Raw genomic sequence first — 15404 nt, 5'->3', positions numbered from 1 at the left:
ACCCGCTTGAAATAACTTAGCTCCTTCTGTCATATGACTTGATCCCTAATGTCATATAATCCAGCCTCCTAACCATTTCAGTGCACTTCTGCCATTTTCTTTGCATTTTGCCAGGATCTAACGTACACATAAAAATCAAGCCTAAAACTGTGCACTCATTCTGGTTTATCTCTTAGGAGACAATTTCTCACAACAACATTAGAAACATCCTCAGCTCATGCTGAAGTCAAAGGATTGAGATGTCTTCCATCCTTTGAAGAATGACAGCTGATGAAGCAAAAAACACAAAACACTGTCTTTCACAAACGCCACTTCTCCCTACTCTGCTGAAAACTATGAAGTCATCACTATGTGCCAGACTTCTGTGGAAACCTACTTCAACAACTTGCTCTACCTGCCGTCGAGGAAGATGTGTTAGGATTGTTTCATACACATCTTCTAAGTCTCATTCATAGAACAAGAACATTTATAAAAATAACTTCAATTCAGACAAATTTGAAAGTTCAAGACTAAAAAAAAACCAGGAAGAACTCTTTAAATTTGTTTTAAAACAGAAAATTAAGTACAAGCATTGCACATAGTGAGTGATGAAGCAGCTCTGATGACAGCTCTGATGAAGCAGCTCTGATGAGAAAGACAAGAAATGGATTTTAATTATTTAGCTGAAATTAAAAAAAAATGCCCTAAAGATTTCTACTTTCAAATAGAAATGCATATTAAGAAGCAGCGTCCAATCCTAATGGACAATTCCCTCTCCCAAAAAGTGAGACTGCAGCCTTAGCATGCCACCTCAGAGTCCACCATAGGGTACTGCTACAAGAATAACCAGTTCAGCATCTGTCAAGGTCCTTCTGTAACCACTACCTACTTTTCTTAAAAATATATTTGCTACATTAAAATATATTTGCTACATTACAACTTTTCAGTGTGATTTTTTTATTACCTGTTACAACACCACAGTACGGATTCTGAGAAGGTGGCTTTTCAGAAATTTTCTCCTCTATGGACCTTTTTCGTCTGTACACCCTGTGTGCATGTCCTGTCACAGTCAAGGTGCGATTGAGTGGCTCAATAAATATGAAGTCCTCATTAATCTGTATAAACCCCATCTGCAAAGGAAAACAAAAGGAACATATAAGGTAAGAATTTATTAAGTTGAGCACAGTCCTGCAGGAGAAAAAACCTCACAACACTCCATTCAAGAAAACACTTCGTTTTAGTAACCTTACAAGCAAAGTGAGTACCTCTGTATTTTACAAGTTTTGTACTTAAATGAACTAGAATAAATTTCATTTATTTCAGCTAAGTCTGGGTGGGTGGGTGGCTACATGCCAGTAGCATACGCACAGTAAAAGATATGGAATGTTTAAAGTTTACTTTGGAATACCCAGGGGGTCATTTATATATGTACAGCATGCATAGAAAAGTCTATATACAGGTTTTACTATTTATTATTGTCACATTTTGAGATAACTATATTTAATTAAATAACAGGAACAATGTAAGGCATATGAATACATACTGAGCAAATGTGAGGATGGAAAAGAAATCTTGTGGTACTCTTTTTCAAACTGAAAGAACCCAAAAACTATTTTAAAAAGGCAGAAATCCCTGCTTGGTTTCCAGCAGTTGCACCAGAAAAATATTTGAATACAGCCATTTAGTTAGTTAACTCTTCCCCTGTCCCAGCATATTTATACACACAAACACATATGAAAAGTTAACACACCAGATACACATCTAATATTACAAGAGCATAGCCAAAGCTAAAAAAAAAAAAATACTATAAAGCATACTTATATAAATACCACACAAATAAAACTCAGCTCAAACTGTTAAGCTGCCAATACACACAAGTTCCTATCAAGAGTAAAGCTGGAGACAGTAAGGTTTTGTGGGGGCTTTTTCCCCGCATCGGCAAGACTGACAGTTAATTTCCTCATTCTCTAAACTTAAAAAATCTATTATAAAAATCTATTATAAAAATCTAATGTTTTGCTACAGAAATACAACAATGTGATATATCTGACTAAGAGAAGCAGAGAACTCTTCTGTATGTTTCCATGTAGCATCAACAGAGAGAAAAAAAAAATTTGTTTCTTCTGGCATCATGTAGATGCCATTATCACATTGGATATCCTGCCTGACCGATGAATAAACCATCCAAAAATATTCTGACCCAAGGAAGGAAACAAAATCAAATTTTTGAGTGGTACAAAACACAATTTCCTTCAAATAATACTTTAAAAAAATCCAACAATCTTTCTTCACAATCACATGAAATAAATGTGAATACACACATTTAATTTTTCAATCAGTTACAATAGCTAAGGAATGCTGAACAGATGTCAAAAGGTCATCATTAGCAATGCACACCAACACAAAAGTATCTGGGGGTTTTGCTGTTCCTTTTTGCACTTTTTAGGTTCAGTTCAGCACGAGCTGAAAATGCTACACACTAGAAGATTAGCTAGTATTGCTAAGTACTTTCTGTACACCTACAAGATAACACTTCTTGAAAATTGTATCTTTAAAAAGGCTATTTTTACATAACAATTAACTACTGTCTTTTATAAACTACCAATTATGTGAAATGAATTTTTATTGAAAAGTATAGTTCTCAAATACTAGTAAAACACATAAATCACCTTTCATTTGATTTTTATGTCCAATGCTGAATTTCACTCAGGCATAGATTATTTTACTTTTTAAAATAATTATTTAGCATATGAAAGATGTTGATAAACTGAATATAGAATAGGAACAGCAGCCCATTAGGTGGTGCTGCAAGTACCCCGTCTACCAACAAAAAGCAAGGCCTTAGTCCGTCCCGAACTGACTCAATCACAGAACATTTGTCCCATTTCTTCGATCTCCATTCTCTCTGTTATAAAATGAAAACAGAGCTTTAAGCTGATGCTCCTCAGATTGCCACCATTCATTAGACATTTCTGAAAATCTGTGCTAGGGCTGACATTTAATGTTTTCTTTTAGCTCTTTGCATAAAATGAAGAGAATAGATTTCACTGATGGAGAAATACGAAATTTATTGCCTGTTTCCTGAGTCAGAAGTTAAAGAACTGAACAGTGATGTAAAGATATATATATATATATATATATGCAAATGCGTAATTCTCTGACAAATCTGGAAAACCAAATAATCTCTGATACCATTTTGACTGCTTTTGGTGGGGAAAAAAACAACAACAACAACAACAAAACCCAAACCAAACCAAACCAAACCAACCAACCAAACAAACAATCAAAAAAAACACACAAAAAACCCCCAACACCAACCACATTATTTCTCCAACTTTCCTCCACAGGTAGAAAGTGGTAGGTGAAACTGTAGCTTTGTCAACCATGCCCTTATATTTTCATAATCATTACAAATGGAGTTTAAAAGATCTTTTAACAAAGTAAACACAGAAAGCAGAGAAGTCAAAACATGCATCACATGCATCAAAGCATTTCAGTTTCAACACATTTTCAGATATTAAATGCCAGGGCCAATTACAGCTTTTAGACAGTTCGAATGGCAAAACTTCCATGTTATGAAAATGCACAGCAAAACAGAGATTAAAAAGACGGAAAAGCAAAACCCTAATATCCATCTGGGATAGAACTGTGAGTTCTGACTGACACATACATCTTCCACCAGTTTCATGTGAAAAAATACTACTGCTCACAGCTGCAATTGAAAAGCCTACCAGGATGCTGGACTTACCTCATGTAAAGGTAACATAGCATGCCATTTTTTCCCCTGCTTTATCAAGTTCCTTACATTAAAAAAATTTAACATCTTAAATGTAGCACACATATCTCAGTAGATTTCAAGCCCAGCCCAACCTCATTTGGCAAAAAGTCCTCAAATTTTGTAGCTATTGATGAACTCAGTACTTGCTCTGTATATTATTTACTTTATGCAGTAAAGAAATGTAGGAGAAGGGAATACAGGTGACCTTGCCTCTGATAAGTAAGAGTTGTGTTAACTAGACAATAGAGCCTCACACCTGATGAGTCACAGCTATATCCAATAAAGATAAGTGTGATAAAAGGGAGTGGATTGGCTGGTGAGAGGGGAATTGTAAAGAAAGAGAAGGACCCTGAGGAGAGAGGATCACTGCTGTGAGGTCAGTCTGGGTCTGCAGTTAGAGCCTGTTGTTGGAACCTGCAGTCATAGTCTAGCAAGGTAAAAGTCTGCACTCAGAGTCTGCAAACCAATACCTGCAGTCATAGTTCAGCTGGAAATAACCAGCAGTCAGAGACTGCAAGGAAAACCTACAGTAGGAGCTTACTGCAGCCAGAGTCAGTGAATAGCTGAAGTCAGGATGGCTGAGCTGTACATAGGAATAAACCAAGACCTTTTTCACGCAATGATAAACAAGAAGTCTGTGCCTTGGCCCATTTCGACCCTCTAACAGGAGGGCTGCTGCAACAAAGAGAAACCTCAAATATATGGCAAACTTCAGCTGATGGGCAGATAAAACTTGTAGAAAATTAACTTTTTTGCCAAATTTGAATAGTGGGAAACCAAGACAAATGAAAACAGCTTACCCCGGCACTCTTGAGTGGCACAGGGTAGGTAGGGAACAGTGGGTGTGGTCAGCATGTTACACCTTCTCCCTGCTGCAGCCAAGTCTCCACTGTCTTGTGAAGCAAATGCACACAGCAAGCAAAGTCAGGCCGTACCAGACTCTATTCCTGCTCCTAACAAACTGCCCAAGGCAAGTATTAATGGGAAAAATGAATACCTATCAGATGCAGAAAATGTACATGTTACTTAGTACATGTGTTGCATCCATCAGCACCAAAATATTAATGTCACATTTGTAGTATAAAAATGAAAGGTTCTCTTCACTGTAGCATGCAAAAAACCAAATCATCTTTATAAGTTCAGTATTTACTTGTTTTAAAACATAATCTGAGCATCAACTCCTGAGTAAACAGGCAAAATCCTTAATTTGTATATCAGTATCCCCCTCCGAAAGTTTTTCTCCATGACTTTAACAACTGATATTTAATTTAGTACCTTGATTCTAACAATTCTATCAGAACCTGAACTGAAATACAACAAAATGTCTCCAGCTCGTAAATAATAAAGTAAGCCCAAATAACTTTTCAAACTGTCTAAACAACAGTGTAAGAACTTTGAAAACTCTTGTTATTCAAATGCACTACCACTTTCCATCTGTAAGCACCTTCGTTGCTGAAGACTGAAGAAATGTTAGTGCCAGCAACTTCCGTCTTCAATTAACTGTGTTTCACAGTCATGCACTTCATATACACACTCCTCCTGGAGGTCTTCTCTGCTTTTCTACTCACTCCATTCTCCTGTGTGGAGTTAGGAGATATCATAGAGGGGTGAGTCAGTATTATCACTGTTGACTGTCTTTCAGCTGCTGATATAGTAATCAATATAAACCTTTCTAGGACCTTCTTTAATCATAAGGGTGTACCTTACTGAAGTAGACACACATGCACAATGCTATACCTTACAGCCCCAAGAGAGGAAAAAGCGTTAAGACTTAAGCAGAGATCTCTGGGTTCAAAGTATGCATTCAGTTACTAGCTCCCAAATTTGAAGTCTGTGGAAACAATTTTTGCATGGCTTTTAAGTCTTTCCATACTCCTATACTCCCAGTCTGGTTTAAAACACACACTGCTTTGAACACTCTATCATTCTCTATAGGATGCTGCTCTCATGTTTAAGACAAAGGCTACTTTTTTCAAAACAACCTGATGTTGCACAAAGATGCAGGAAAATATTTATGTTGTTACTCTGCAACACTCACTATATTACTCACAATTAAACAGGTATTCACAACATTAAGCCACAGGCTGGACTTGATAATCGCGAAAGTAATTTCCAACTTAATTGCTTCTATGATAGACACAAAATGTAACTGCAAACAAAAACCATAAAATTTATCAATTCTAAATGCTCAAATTTTTCAAGTGTCTTTTTCAGTAAAAGCCCAAATGTGCTTCCTAAATTCAAGGTGGTGTTTTAAAGTCAGATATTCGGTCACTGTATCAGCAGTGAAACCCATGAACCAGTCAGGAGTCCCTCCAAGTGCCAGAGCTCTCTGTGCAATGCAACAACCTGGTCATCAGGTTCAAGTGACAACTTCTTCTACATGCCAGATACTCTCTGTTCTTCTTGCTACAACTGATATTTTCAGAAATGTCAGTGCAGCCTCAACTACTGCAAACTAGACTTCTGACTATCAGAAGAATTTAGCAGAACCAAAAAACCATTCATAAAATGCTGAAACTATGTGTTCCATCCCCTTTCTCTTCCCTTCTCCAGGAAGCTCTTGCCCACCTTCTGGTTGACTAATCTGTGGCTTAAAAGATCAAAAACACCTGAATTTAAGAAACACTTGTGATGAAGAGGAGCACACCCCAATGCATGAAAAAAACCATAAGACTGCGTGTTCTATGAAAAAAATAAAAACCCAGCAGAAAAAAAAGTTGCTACCATTCATCTTCAGTTCTACAATACTGATTGTAGCACCCAGTATTAACACAGCCCAATCACATCACTCAGAATAAAGGGCACCGTTCTTGAGGGAAGCACCAGATCAGAGAACAATTAGCTGATTCCTCCAGCAACTTACCTAGCACAATGGAATCTCAGCTTTCTCTCAAAGTCATAAAAAACCATTTAATCATCTTATTCTAGCCAGAAAATCAAACATATTAAAATATATTTATACATCATTCATTAGTTGTAGCTTAGCTTATAAATTTCACTTGACTATTGAAACAAACTCAGCTAAACACAACATGCTAAGTCAAACCAAATTTTCTCTTCACGTCATATGCAGCATACATTATTTCATTATTTTCATTATACAACCTTAACTGTCATGGCTTAGGTCCTGTAGTATTGGAAAAATAATGAATAAGACACAATGGAGAATATACAATGCAAATTACCTCTGTATTTTAATCTCTTAGATCCACACATCAAATCCAGTACCCTATGCACTTGAGATTTTGCAAAACAGATTTTTTTACATTTAATCCTATAATACAAACCCTTTGTCAGACTACACTTCTTTTCACATTTCATTGCTGCTACAGTTAAACAAAATAATTTCAATAGAACTGCTGCTCTATTATTTTACTATCCTTTTTTGAAATATTTCATATTTTTATCTTCTAACATTTGGAAATCTTTCCAATATTACAACTTTATTGATTCATGGCCTTTATTTTAGATTCATCTGACCCAAGGTCCACATTGCTTTCCTTCCAGGCCAGCTCTCCAGGCCAGTTTTTGAAGGTCCCTTGATACTCACTCCGAAGTTTTTATAAAAGGTAATCGTACTGTATTGCAGTTTCTACTGTGTGATAACAAATATACCAGCCTTTGACTATTGCTTCATGAAAGAGGCTTTACTACAACTCTGAGATTAGCTCAGCTGGTTAGACCCAGCTCGTAACCACAAATTAACCTCGTAACCACAAATGAATTCCTCTCTCTGATCATCAGCAAACAGAATCGCAAGCCACATTTCAGCTACCATTTCACTGCAATTTGTGAAATGAGAATAAAATTTCTTTATCTTCATAGTCACTGTTAGGTAATTCACTAGTCTATAAAGCAGATCTATAAATGTATAAAATTAGGAAGTCACAAGTAGAAGCAACTTACCTTTGGTCTGGCTACAGCCTTTGCCCTGTTTAATTCTTCTGTGCCTCCCAGCTCTGAATGTGCCACTAAAGGAGAGTCAAGCCCCAAGGATTGTTACTGACCTTACCTCTGGTTCATATAAAGCATCTCAACTAGGTTTTTCATGACTACATCTCACAGGGACCAACCCTTACAACAGCAGAGTGGTTTACTTCCTTTGGAAATATTTCATCATCTAAAACATTGCCTTCTCTCCACATTAATATGAACAATAGTTATACTTAAAAGCAAGCAAAATTCACTGGAACTCTTTTTCTCACTCTGCCAGTTAAATTTGTGAGAGTTGGACTTTAGAGCAATCATAGGAAGTTACACCATAGGTACATCTTCCACTGAAGGCAGACAGCTTCACATGGCTTAAAGAATGAAGTCTTTAAGAATTGGGAAAGCACAGAACAACAGACAAAAATATAATAGGATGACTACAAATAACACAATCCTTGCACTTTTCTATTTCCAACTTATTATTTATGGTTATGGTTATAGCTGACATTCAGTTTTTATAAAAATACCCTTTTGCATCTCAATTTTCTAGCTCTACCTAGTTTTATCCATTAGTATTTGGAGCTGCTAACATTTCCTAAGGCACAAGGCAAATAACATGATATGGTTGTGAAAATTGTTTCACATAAGTAATGTGCCCACAAGTTCATTACATCATGTAATTACATCATCACAAGTTTTCCTTAAAAAAAGAGGCAAATTTTAAGAAGTTTACTGTTGTTTTTTTCACAGATTTATTGCCTGAATAGCACACTGTAAATGGACTCCACTGTACACTCTTTTTTTGGCAGCAGTTATCCTGAAGTACAGTTTATCTGTAGTTTGTTTCAGTCAAATTAGTTGTGTAAAAACGCTGGAATTACCTCAATGTTTTAAAACACAGAATTCATCTCAAATCCTTTAGAATCTTGCAATGAGAAGGCACAGAATAGTAAGGTTAATAGTAAGGCTTACTTACTAATAGTAAGTTACTAATAGTAATAGTAACTCAAATTTCTCATAACAAAATTAAGATAAATAAACACTGATGTTGAGTGAAACCCTATAGCTGTTACGATGACTTGTTCTGGAACAACTATAGAAACCTTATAAACAATTATTACCCTACACAGAGTGTCCCATGAACTGTATTTGTGTGCGCTGCTCTTTCTTTTGGTAGATACAAGACTAATCTCTTCCAGTTTGAGGTAACTGAAGTATCTTCAATAACACTTCATTAAAAACTACTTCCACAAGGAAATTCTAAGTTCTACTTTCCATGCTTAAAACAGAAAAGTAACAAATAAGAAACACAAAGTCCTAAAGCTAAATCTATGGTTTCTGTTGTATAGCCTCTTTTTCTAAAAAAAACGGATGGCAACCAAACCAACAGCATCTACCTGCAGATAATTTTATCACAGGGTGTCACAGGAAAGTAATACTGCTATGCATGATATGCACATACATGATACATAAAAGTAACCTCCAGAGAATTTAAAATTTTGAGGCTTGAAGAGCCTCAAAGACCAGTCAAACAATGTCATCTATGTGCCAGATAAAAGCACAGAGAACAGCAAAAGTCAACAAGAACCCCAGTATCTTCATTAATGCCATAGAATGTCAGAAATATGGGTCTCATGGAAATATTTGATGTGACCTCATTTAGTGCCATCTAAAAAAAAAAATGTATATATATATATGTATGTATTTATGAAGAGTTATCGAAGGAATATCATGAAATTCATCTAGGATGAATGCCAAGCAAAGCTCCAGCCCCTGGGACAGATCCACACCTGACATTAGTACAGACTTCACATTACATGGATGGATGGATGGCAAGAAGATCCGCTAAAATGGTCCTGGTGGTCCTTGAGGGCAGGAGGATCACAACACAGAATCACAGAATCATAGAATCATACTTGTCTGTGATGTTTTAGTGAGCTATTTATCAATTGTTCTGATCTTTAAATTCTAGTCCAATTCTATTATTAAATTTTATTCTGTCTTTGCTTTAAGTTTTGAATTCTTATCTTGTTCTGTCATTGACTTGCAATCAAAATTTTGCCAAGATACTTACGTATTCTAAACTAGCATTCAGTTTGGGGACTGTGTATGTATATGCTGAATACTGAAAATCTGAGGCATTCAGCTATATTAAAAAATTTTACATAAATCAGAATTTAAAGCCTACTTTTCAACTGCAACATCTACAAAACAAAGAACTGCAGATGCATGGTAACATGCAAAAATATTTGAAAAATATTTGACAAATGCATAAATAGTCTAATTTTTTTTTTTCCTGTTACCATGTTGCACAGCTAAAATTACTGTGTACATAATTTTTTTTTTACTAAGTTGCAGATATCAAGATTCTAGATACACAGCTATAGAATAGCTTTACACCTACCAATATATCAAGTGTTAAGGTTCTACAGCCTTTCAAAGCGGAGGGAAAGGAAAGGGGAGAGAGACTACAGAATATAGACATGGTCTGGAAATTTGAGTTTGCAGTACATGAACTTCCATTTTCCTTCACCTAAACAGTTTCATGTTCCCTCAAGAAAAGTATTCCACAATTATATATTTAAAATTATAAATCCAAAATTATTATTACCTGAAGATTTATACTTAGCAACTACAAACTAAGAAGTGCAGACTTAGCACAGGCACGTTTGTATTTCTGTTCTTTATGCAGCATTCTGGAAGTTTATGAGGTACAGAAAACCTACTACTCCCAGCATAGGCAACTTAATTTACAAAATTTTAAAACCAGATTAGCATTTCTGATCCAAGTGCTACAAGGTATTGTTGAAATGAAACTCAATATATATGACAGTCAATTTAAAACCTGTTTTCAAGACGCAAAACACATAGGATTAATGACACACCAAAAATACCCTTGATTTTTAAACTAACTTTAACTGAAAAACTATTTCACTCATTTGCTACAGGAAACCATGCAAGGATTGACTAATACTATCAAGAAAAGAGACAGCTACTGGCAAGTCAGACTTCATCAGCAGTGCAGATATTTAATGTTCAGAATATCCATAATTGCACATAAGGCACACTCTGTAATCCTTAAGAATATAAATACAATACCTTCATCCTTAGATGCCCAAAACAATGCAGATTTTTATGGCAACCATGACTATGTCAGGAAAGACAACAATATGTAATGTGCCAACACATCATGCTGTAAGTTAATGGCCTCTTTCTAACCATTTCTCCCTTCACTCAGTAGCTTCTACTCTTTATCTCAGAAGGTTGAACTGATCTGTAAAACTAACTAGATCTTGGAATCATTCCTCTCTTTCATGGAGTTTTGGCTCCTTTTACCAGAGAAACTGAAGCTCCAAGGAAATCTTACAGGCTGACTGTTAAGTCCAGTAACATAAGATGAATTACTAAAATCATAGAACGATTTGGGTTGGGAAGGACCTTAAAGATCATCTCACTCCAACCCCCATCATGGGCAACACCTTGCACTAGACCAGGCTGCTCAAAGCCCATCCAGCCTGGCCTTGAACACTGCCAGGTATGGGGCATCTACAGCCTCTCTGGGCAATCTGGTTCATCACCTCACCAACTTCTGAGTAAAGAATTTAGTCCTAATTTTTAATCTAAACTCTTATTCAGTTTTTAAGGCATTTCCCTTATCCGATCACTCTAAGACCTTGCAAGAAGTCCCTCTCCAGCTTTTTTCTAGGCCTACAATCAGATCAGAAGAGACTTTCTCAATTATAGAATGTCAAAAGGGAAGACAAATGAGGCAGTTGTTCTGGCCACGATGATGACTCTCAACCAGTTCTCGGCAATATATGCTTAATAAAGCAAGACAGAGTATTCCATCCTAGCTGTTTTAACACTAAGATTTAGATCTGATTTCATACTGATTTAGACCAATGGTAGTGTTTTGATAGTAAATATGAAGTTATTTTACATAATTAGGATTCTGAATTTATGCTATGCCGCAAAATCCACTATCTATAGCTTTATGTTGCAAAATTAATCTATTTAAAAATTAATGCATAGAGTAGCTAGAGTACTAAAGAGAAGACAACTAGAAGACAATGTCTGTGCAAAAATAAAACATTAACTAACTTATTCCTCTTCACTTGCATCAAAAAATCACTATTACTGTCTCAGAAATAATTAAAATTCTATTAAAAGAACACAGCACATTTCTATTCACAGCTCTAAATTATCACCTACAGACAGAAACTTTTTTAAAATAAAGGAAATTCTTTCCGTTGTCTCCCAGCATCTTGTTTTTCAGGTTTCATGTTTTGTCCTTATGAGGGCTACAGAATTAGTTTTTCATTTTTCTCAGTTCTCATTTTCATGTAGGCATATGTTCCAAGAAGCTGGAAGTAATAAAAGGGCCAGGCCTTCAGTTTGGTTCATTAAAAACACAATAATCAGAGCTGACTGTGGTTCAAGCACTGTTTCCACATGAATTAAAAAAAAAACTAACCGCCATTACAAAAGGAAGAATTAACCAACTACCAAGGCTGCTAAACCTAAGGAAAATACCTAAAAAATATCAAATGCTTGCATACTATGGAAGATCTTCCTTTTGCCCCCTGTAAAATCCTGTATTAAATATACATTTTATGTGGCTGCATGACTTCAACTCCATTGTTGGTGCACGCACAAACTGACAAATGAATAAAAATACTTCCTGTCTGTTGCCTGAAATGTTCTGGAAAGCTTTACTTTATTTTGCTTCAAGAAGTATGCTGGGGCAATATGTCCAACCAACCACAGAGGACTATAATATAGGCCAATAAAATAAAGTACAATCAAAATGAAAAGCAAAATACACTTGAACAAGCCTGACACAGCCCATTACTTGCAGAATTCAAAGAAGAACATACACAAAAATCCATTTTTAAAACAGCCACCTAACCTGTAAATTATGTCTATCATATTGTCCTAAGTAAGTAATACATGATGTTAACAATGGAACACAACCATTGACTTACTGTTAAAAAAAAATAAAACTCACAAACCCAGCCATAACTCCTTTCCAGAATAAATACAAGAGCTTCTATAAAGTGAGCCAGGATTTAAAAAACTTTATTCCACAAAGCTTATGATAAAAATTCTTTACAATGAGCTGGTTTAGTGATATTTCAGATCACTTTTTTCACATCAATGTTTGAGTAGTTATTAATACTGTCCAAGAAAGACTGTTTGCACAGCTAAACATGACTAGTTATAGAAAAAGCAACACCTATGGAAACATATCACCTAAGGAAAAAATCCTTGCAATTAAAGACTCAATGCTCATAAAGATGTTCCTTTAGAACATTTTGGTGTAATATGAGTAACTTCAGCAATTCTTGCGGCAAGACTAATAACCACTCTCTTGGAGTATGAATCAAAGTGCTGTACCTTGAGCTAATGAAACAGCATTAAAGCAATTTCTTTAGAGCAAGCCTGGATTTCATCCCATCAGAATCTGAAATGGTATTTTATGGAGGAAAAATATAATAATACACAAAGGATGAGCACTAAGCATTCTATACCTAGTCCCATGCAGGAGGTTAGACAGGAAATATCAACAACTGTAATCTGCATTAGATAAAACACCTAGACTAGTTCCAAGAAGACCAATGCAAAGGATCCAAGTTTAAATTGATTCACCCATGCAAAACACTCAAATAGTGCGTACCAATGAGTTACCATTGTTCAAACCCATGTGCTTTCATGGTAGCCACAGGAGGACACGGCACAGTTCCAAAACCCGCCCATGATTGTCCATAGAGAAATTTAATCTCTGCTAATCCTTACTGAAATATCCATCCATGACTCCATTATCTTGGGTGTTTTCTGACAGAGAGGCTGAACTGCTCCTATTATTCCTATTATTAAACATTATTTAATTCAAGGCAACACTTCATGAAACTCAGTTTCGTTCAAATCTGCAATTTGCCAAAATTACTAACTGTGGAAAACAGTCATTCAAGAAAGGAAAATAAAATATATTTATAGGTATAGAACTACAATTCAACAAACAAAGTCAGTCCTTCTATAAAATAAAGTTATGCTTAGGGTTTTTATATCTCTGTCTAGAATTACATTAATCCAAACCAGACAGCTTTAAGAGAAATAAACAAGACTCCCACAACATTGTTTTAAAAAGTTGAAAATATATAAAAGTGGTATTCTTCTATGACTCCTAACTGAAATTCTTTTTTTTTCTGAACTATGCAGTTTTTTGCTTTAAACTTCTAAACCTAGACCCCCTATTTTCCCTTTTTGAGGGAAAAAATATCAATTTACTTTGCACAAAGAATCTAAAGCTCTGCTACCCTTAGAAAAGAAGGTACAGTATCTAATTATTTTTCAAGAATTATTATTTAAACTAAAAGAAGAAATATAAATTTGGATGAACGGGTTTTTTTCCTTTTACGTTAGAGAGCTTGATTTTATGTGCGTAAGAACACAAAAGGTGATCAAAATGGAGTTTTGATATTAGCATCTTGAACCAAGACCACCAGTCTGACTGGTCACTTTTAAACATATAAGTTAGTTATATGAAAAAAGCAAAGGATTTATTACCCAACATGAAACACAAAGGAAAGGAATTATTTCCTTCCATTATTTCCAATGCAAATCATTTAATATGGGAAGCAAAAAAAAAAAAAAACCCAAACCAAACCTAAAGGAACATCCAAGAAATGTGCTGTTATTATTATGTTTCCTTAGATAGGTTACTACAGAAGAAACAGGTAATCAGACAGCAAAAGGGAAACATGCTAAGACTATTGGTCAGAAACTGGAAAAGGAAGCTTTTTACATGCCTTTTTCCATCCATTTTGCTCCATAAACCGTCTTCCACTTTAAACTCACTCACTACCCTCATGTGTTTCTAAATAAATATTTGAGGTGAGGTCCACTGATGTCACAAAGAGACAAAAGAGACTGGCAGGCGATGTCTAATTTAGACACCAAATCACCTAAGCAACTTCCTGCCTCCTAACTTCTAACAAGATTGTCAGTTCTCAGAAGGTTTCAAAAGTTGTGTAAATTAGAAGAGTTTCAGACACAGCTTGCAACAGAAACACATACAGACCGCTTCATGTTAAAGAGTATTTTTCAAAAGAAAATTAAGTAAGACCATAATTAAAATTTAAGAGAATACAACTCCCTTGTGATGTCCCTTTTATCTCCTGTCTTACAGTTCCAGAAGAAAACCAAAGTACTTCATACATGCCTTGAAGCAGAGAAGCAGAGTTACATCTGAATTTTCAGGGTTATAATCCAATTACCAGGCTAACCAGACAAAAACAAGCAAAAAACCAAACAAGAACAAAAAACAGAACAAACAAACAAAAAAAAAAAAAAAAAAAAAAAAAGTAAAAGAAAGGAAAAATAAAATAAAAGAGCACTCCAAATTGTAAGCATACCTGAAGCGCAGTTTAACATTTTATATAAAAGATGGCATTACTATAATGGCTGCAGCCATCACCTGGGCACTTCTCCCACCCAGGATCCCCTGAATCCCAGAGGGATATAACAGAACATTTACTTTGTACTGATGCATAAAAAGTTGTCCCCAGATAAAATAACATCATGTGCAGAAATATCTGTATTTTCTTAACTTGCTGCTATGTAAATAAGCTTGCCCTGACTTGACCCAGTTAAACTTGTGACATCTAATGAGAACTTAAGGTAGCACAGCTGAGATCATAAAACAAGCATATGC

At 35.5% G+C, this 15404-nt stretch overlaps 1 protein-coding gene across 1 annotated transcript in view; it reads right to left on the bottom strand.

The window, feature by feature from the left end:
• Positions 1-15404, bottom strand: part of ADAMTS19 (ADAM metallopeptidase with thrombospondin type 1 motif 19) — a 130909-nt gene that overhangs the window by 105617 nt on the left and 9888 nt on the right. Inside the window, exon 3 of the mRNA XM_066182515.1 lies at positions 944-1109. Within this exon, the coding sequence (XP_066038612.1) occupies positions 944-1109 (166 nt within the window). The remainder of the gene's footprint in view (positions 1-943; positions 1110-15404) is intronic.

The sequence above is a fragment of the Chamaea fasciata genome, unplaced genomic scaffold, assembly GCF_029207755.1.
Source record: "Chamaea fasciata isolate MVZ Bird 193981 ecotype frontalis unplaced genomic scaffold, bChaFas1.0.hap1 SCAF_4, whole genome shotgun sequence".
Lineage (NCBI taxonomy): Eukaryota > Metazoa > Chordata > Aves > Passeriformes > Sylviidae > Chamaea > Chamaea fasciata.
Note: the sequence above shows the minus strand (reverse complement) of the source record. Positions and strands in the feature narration are given on the sequence as shown.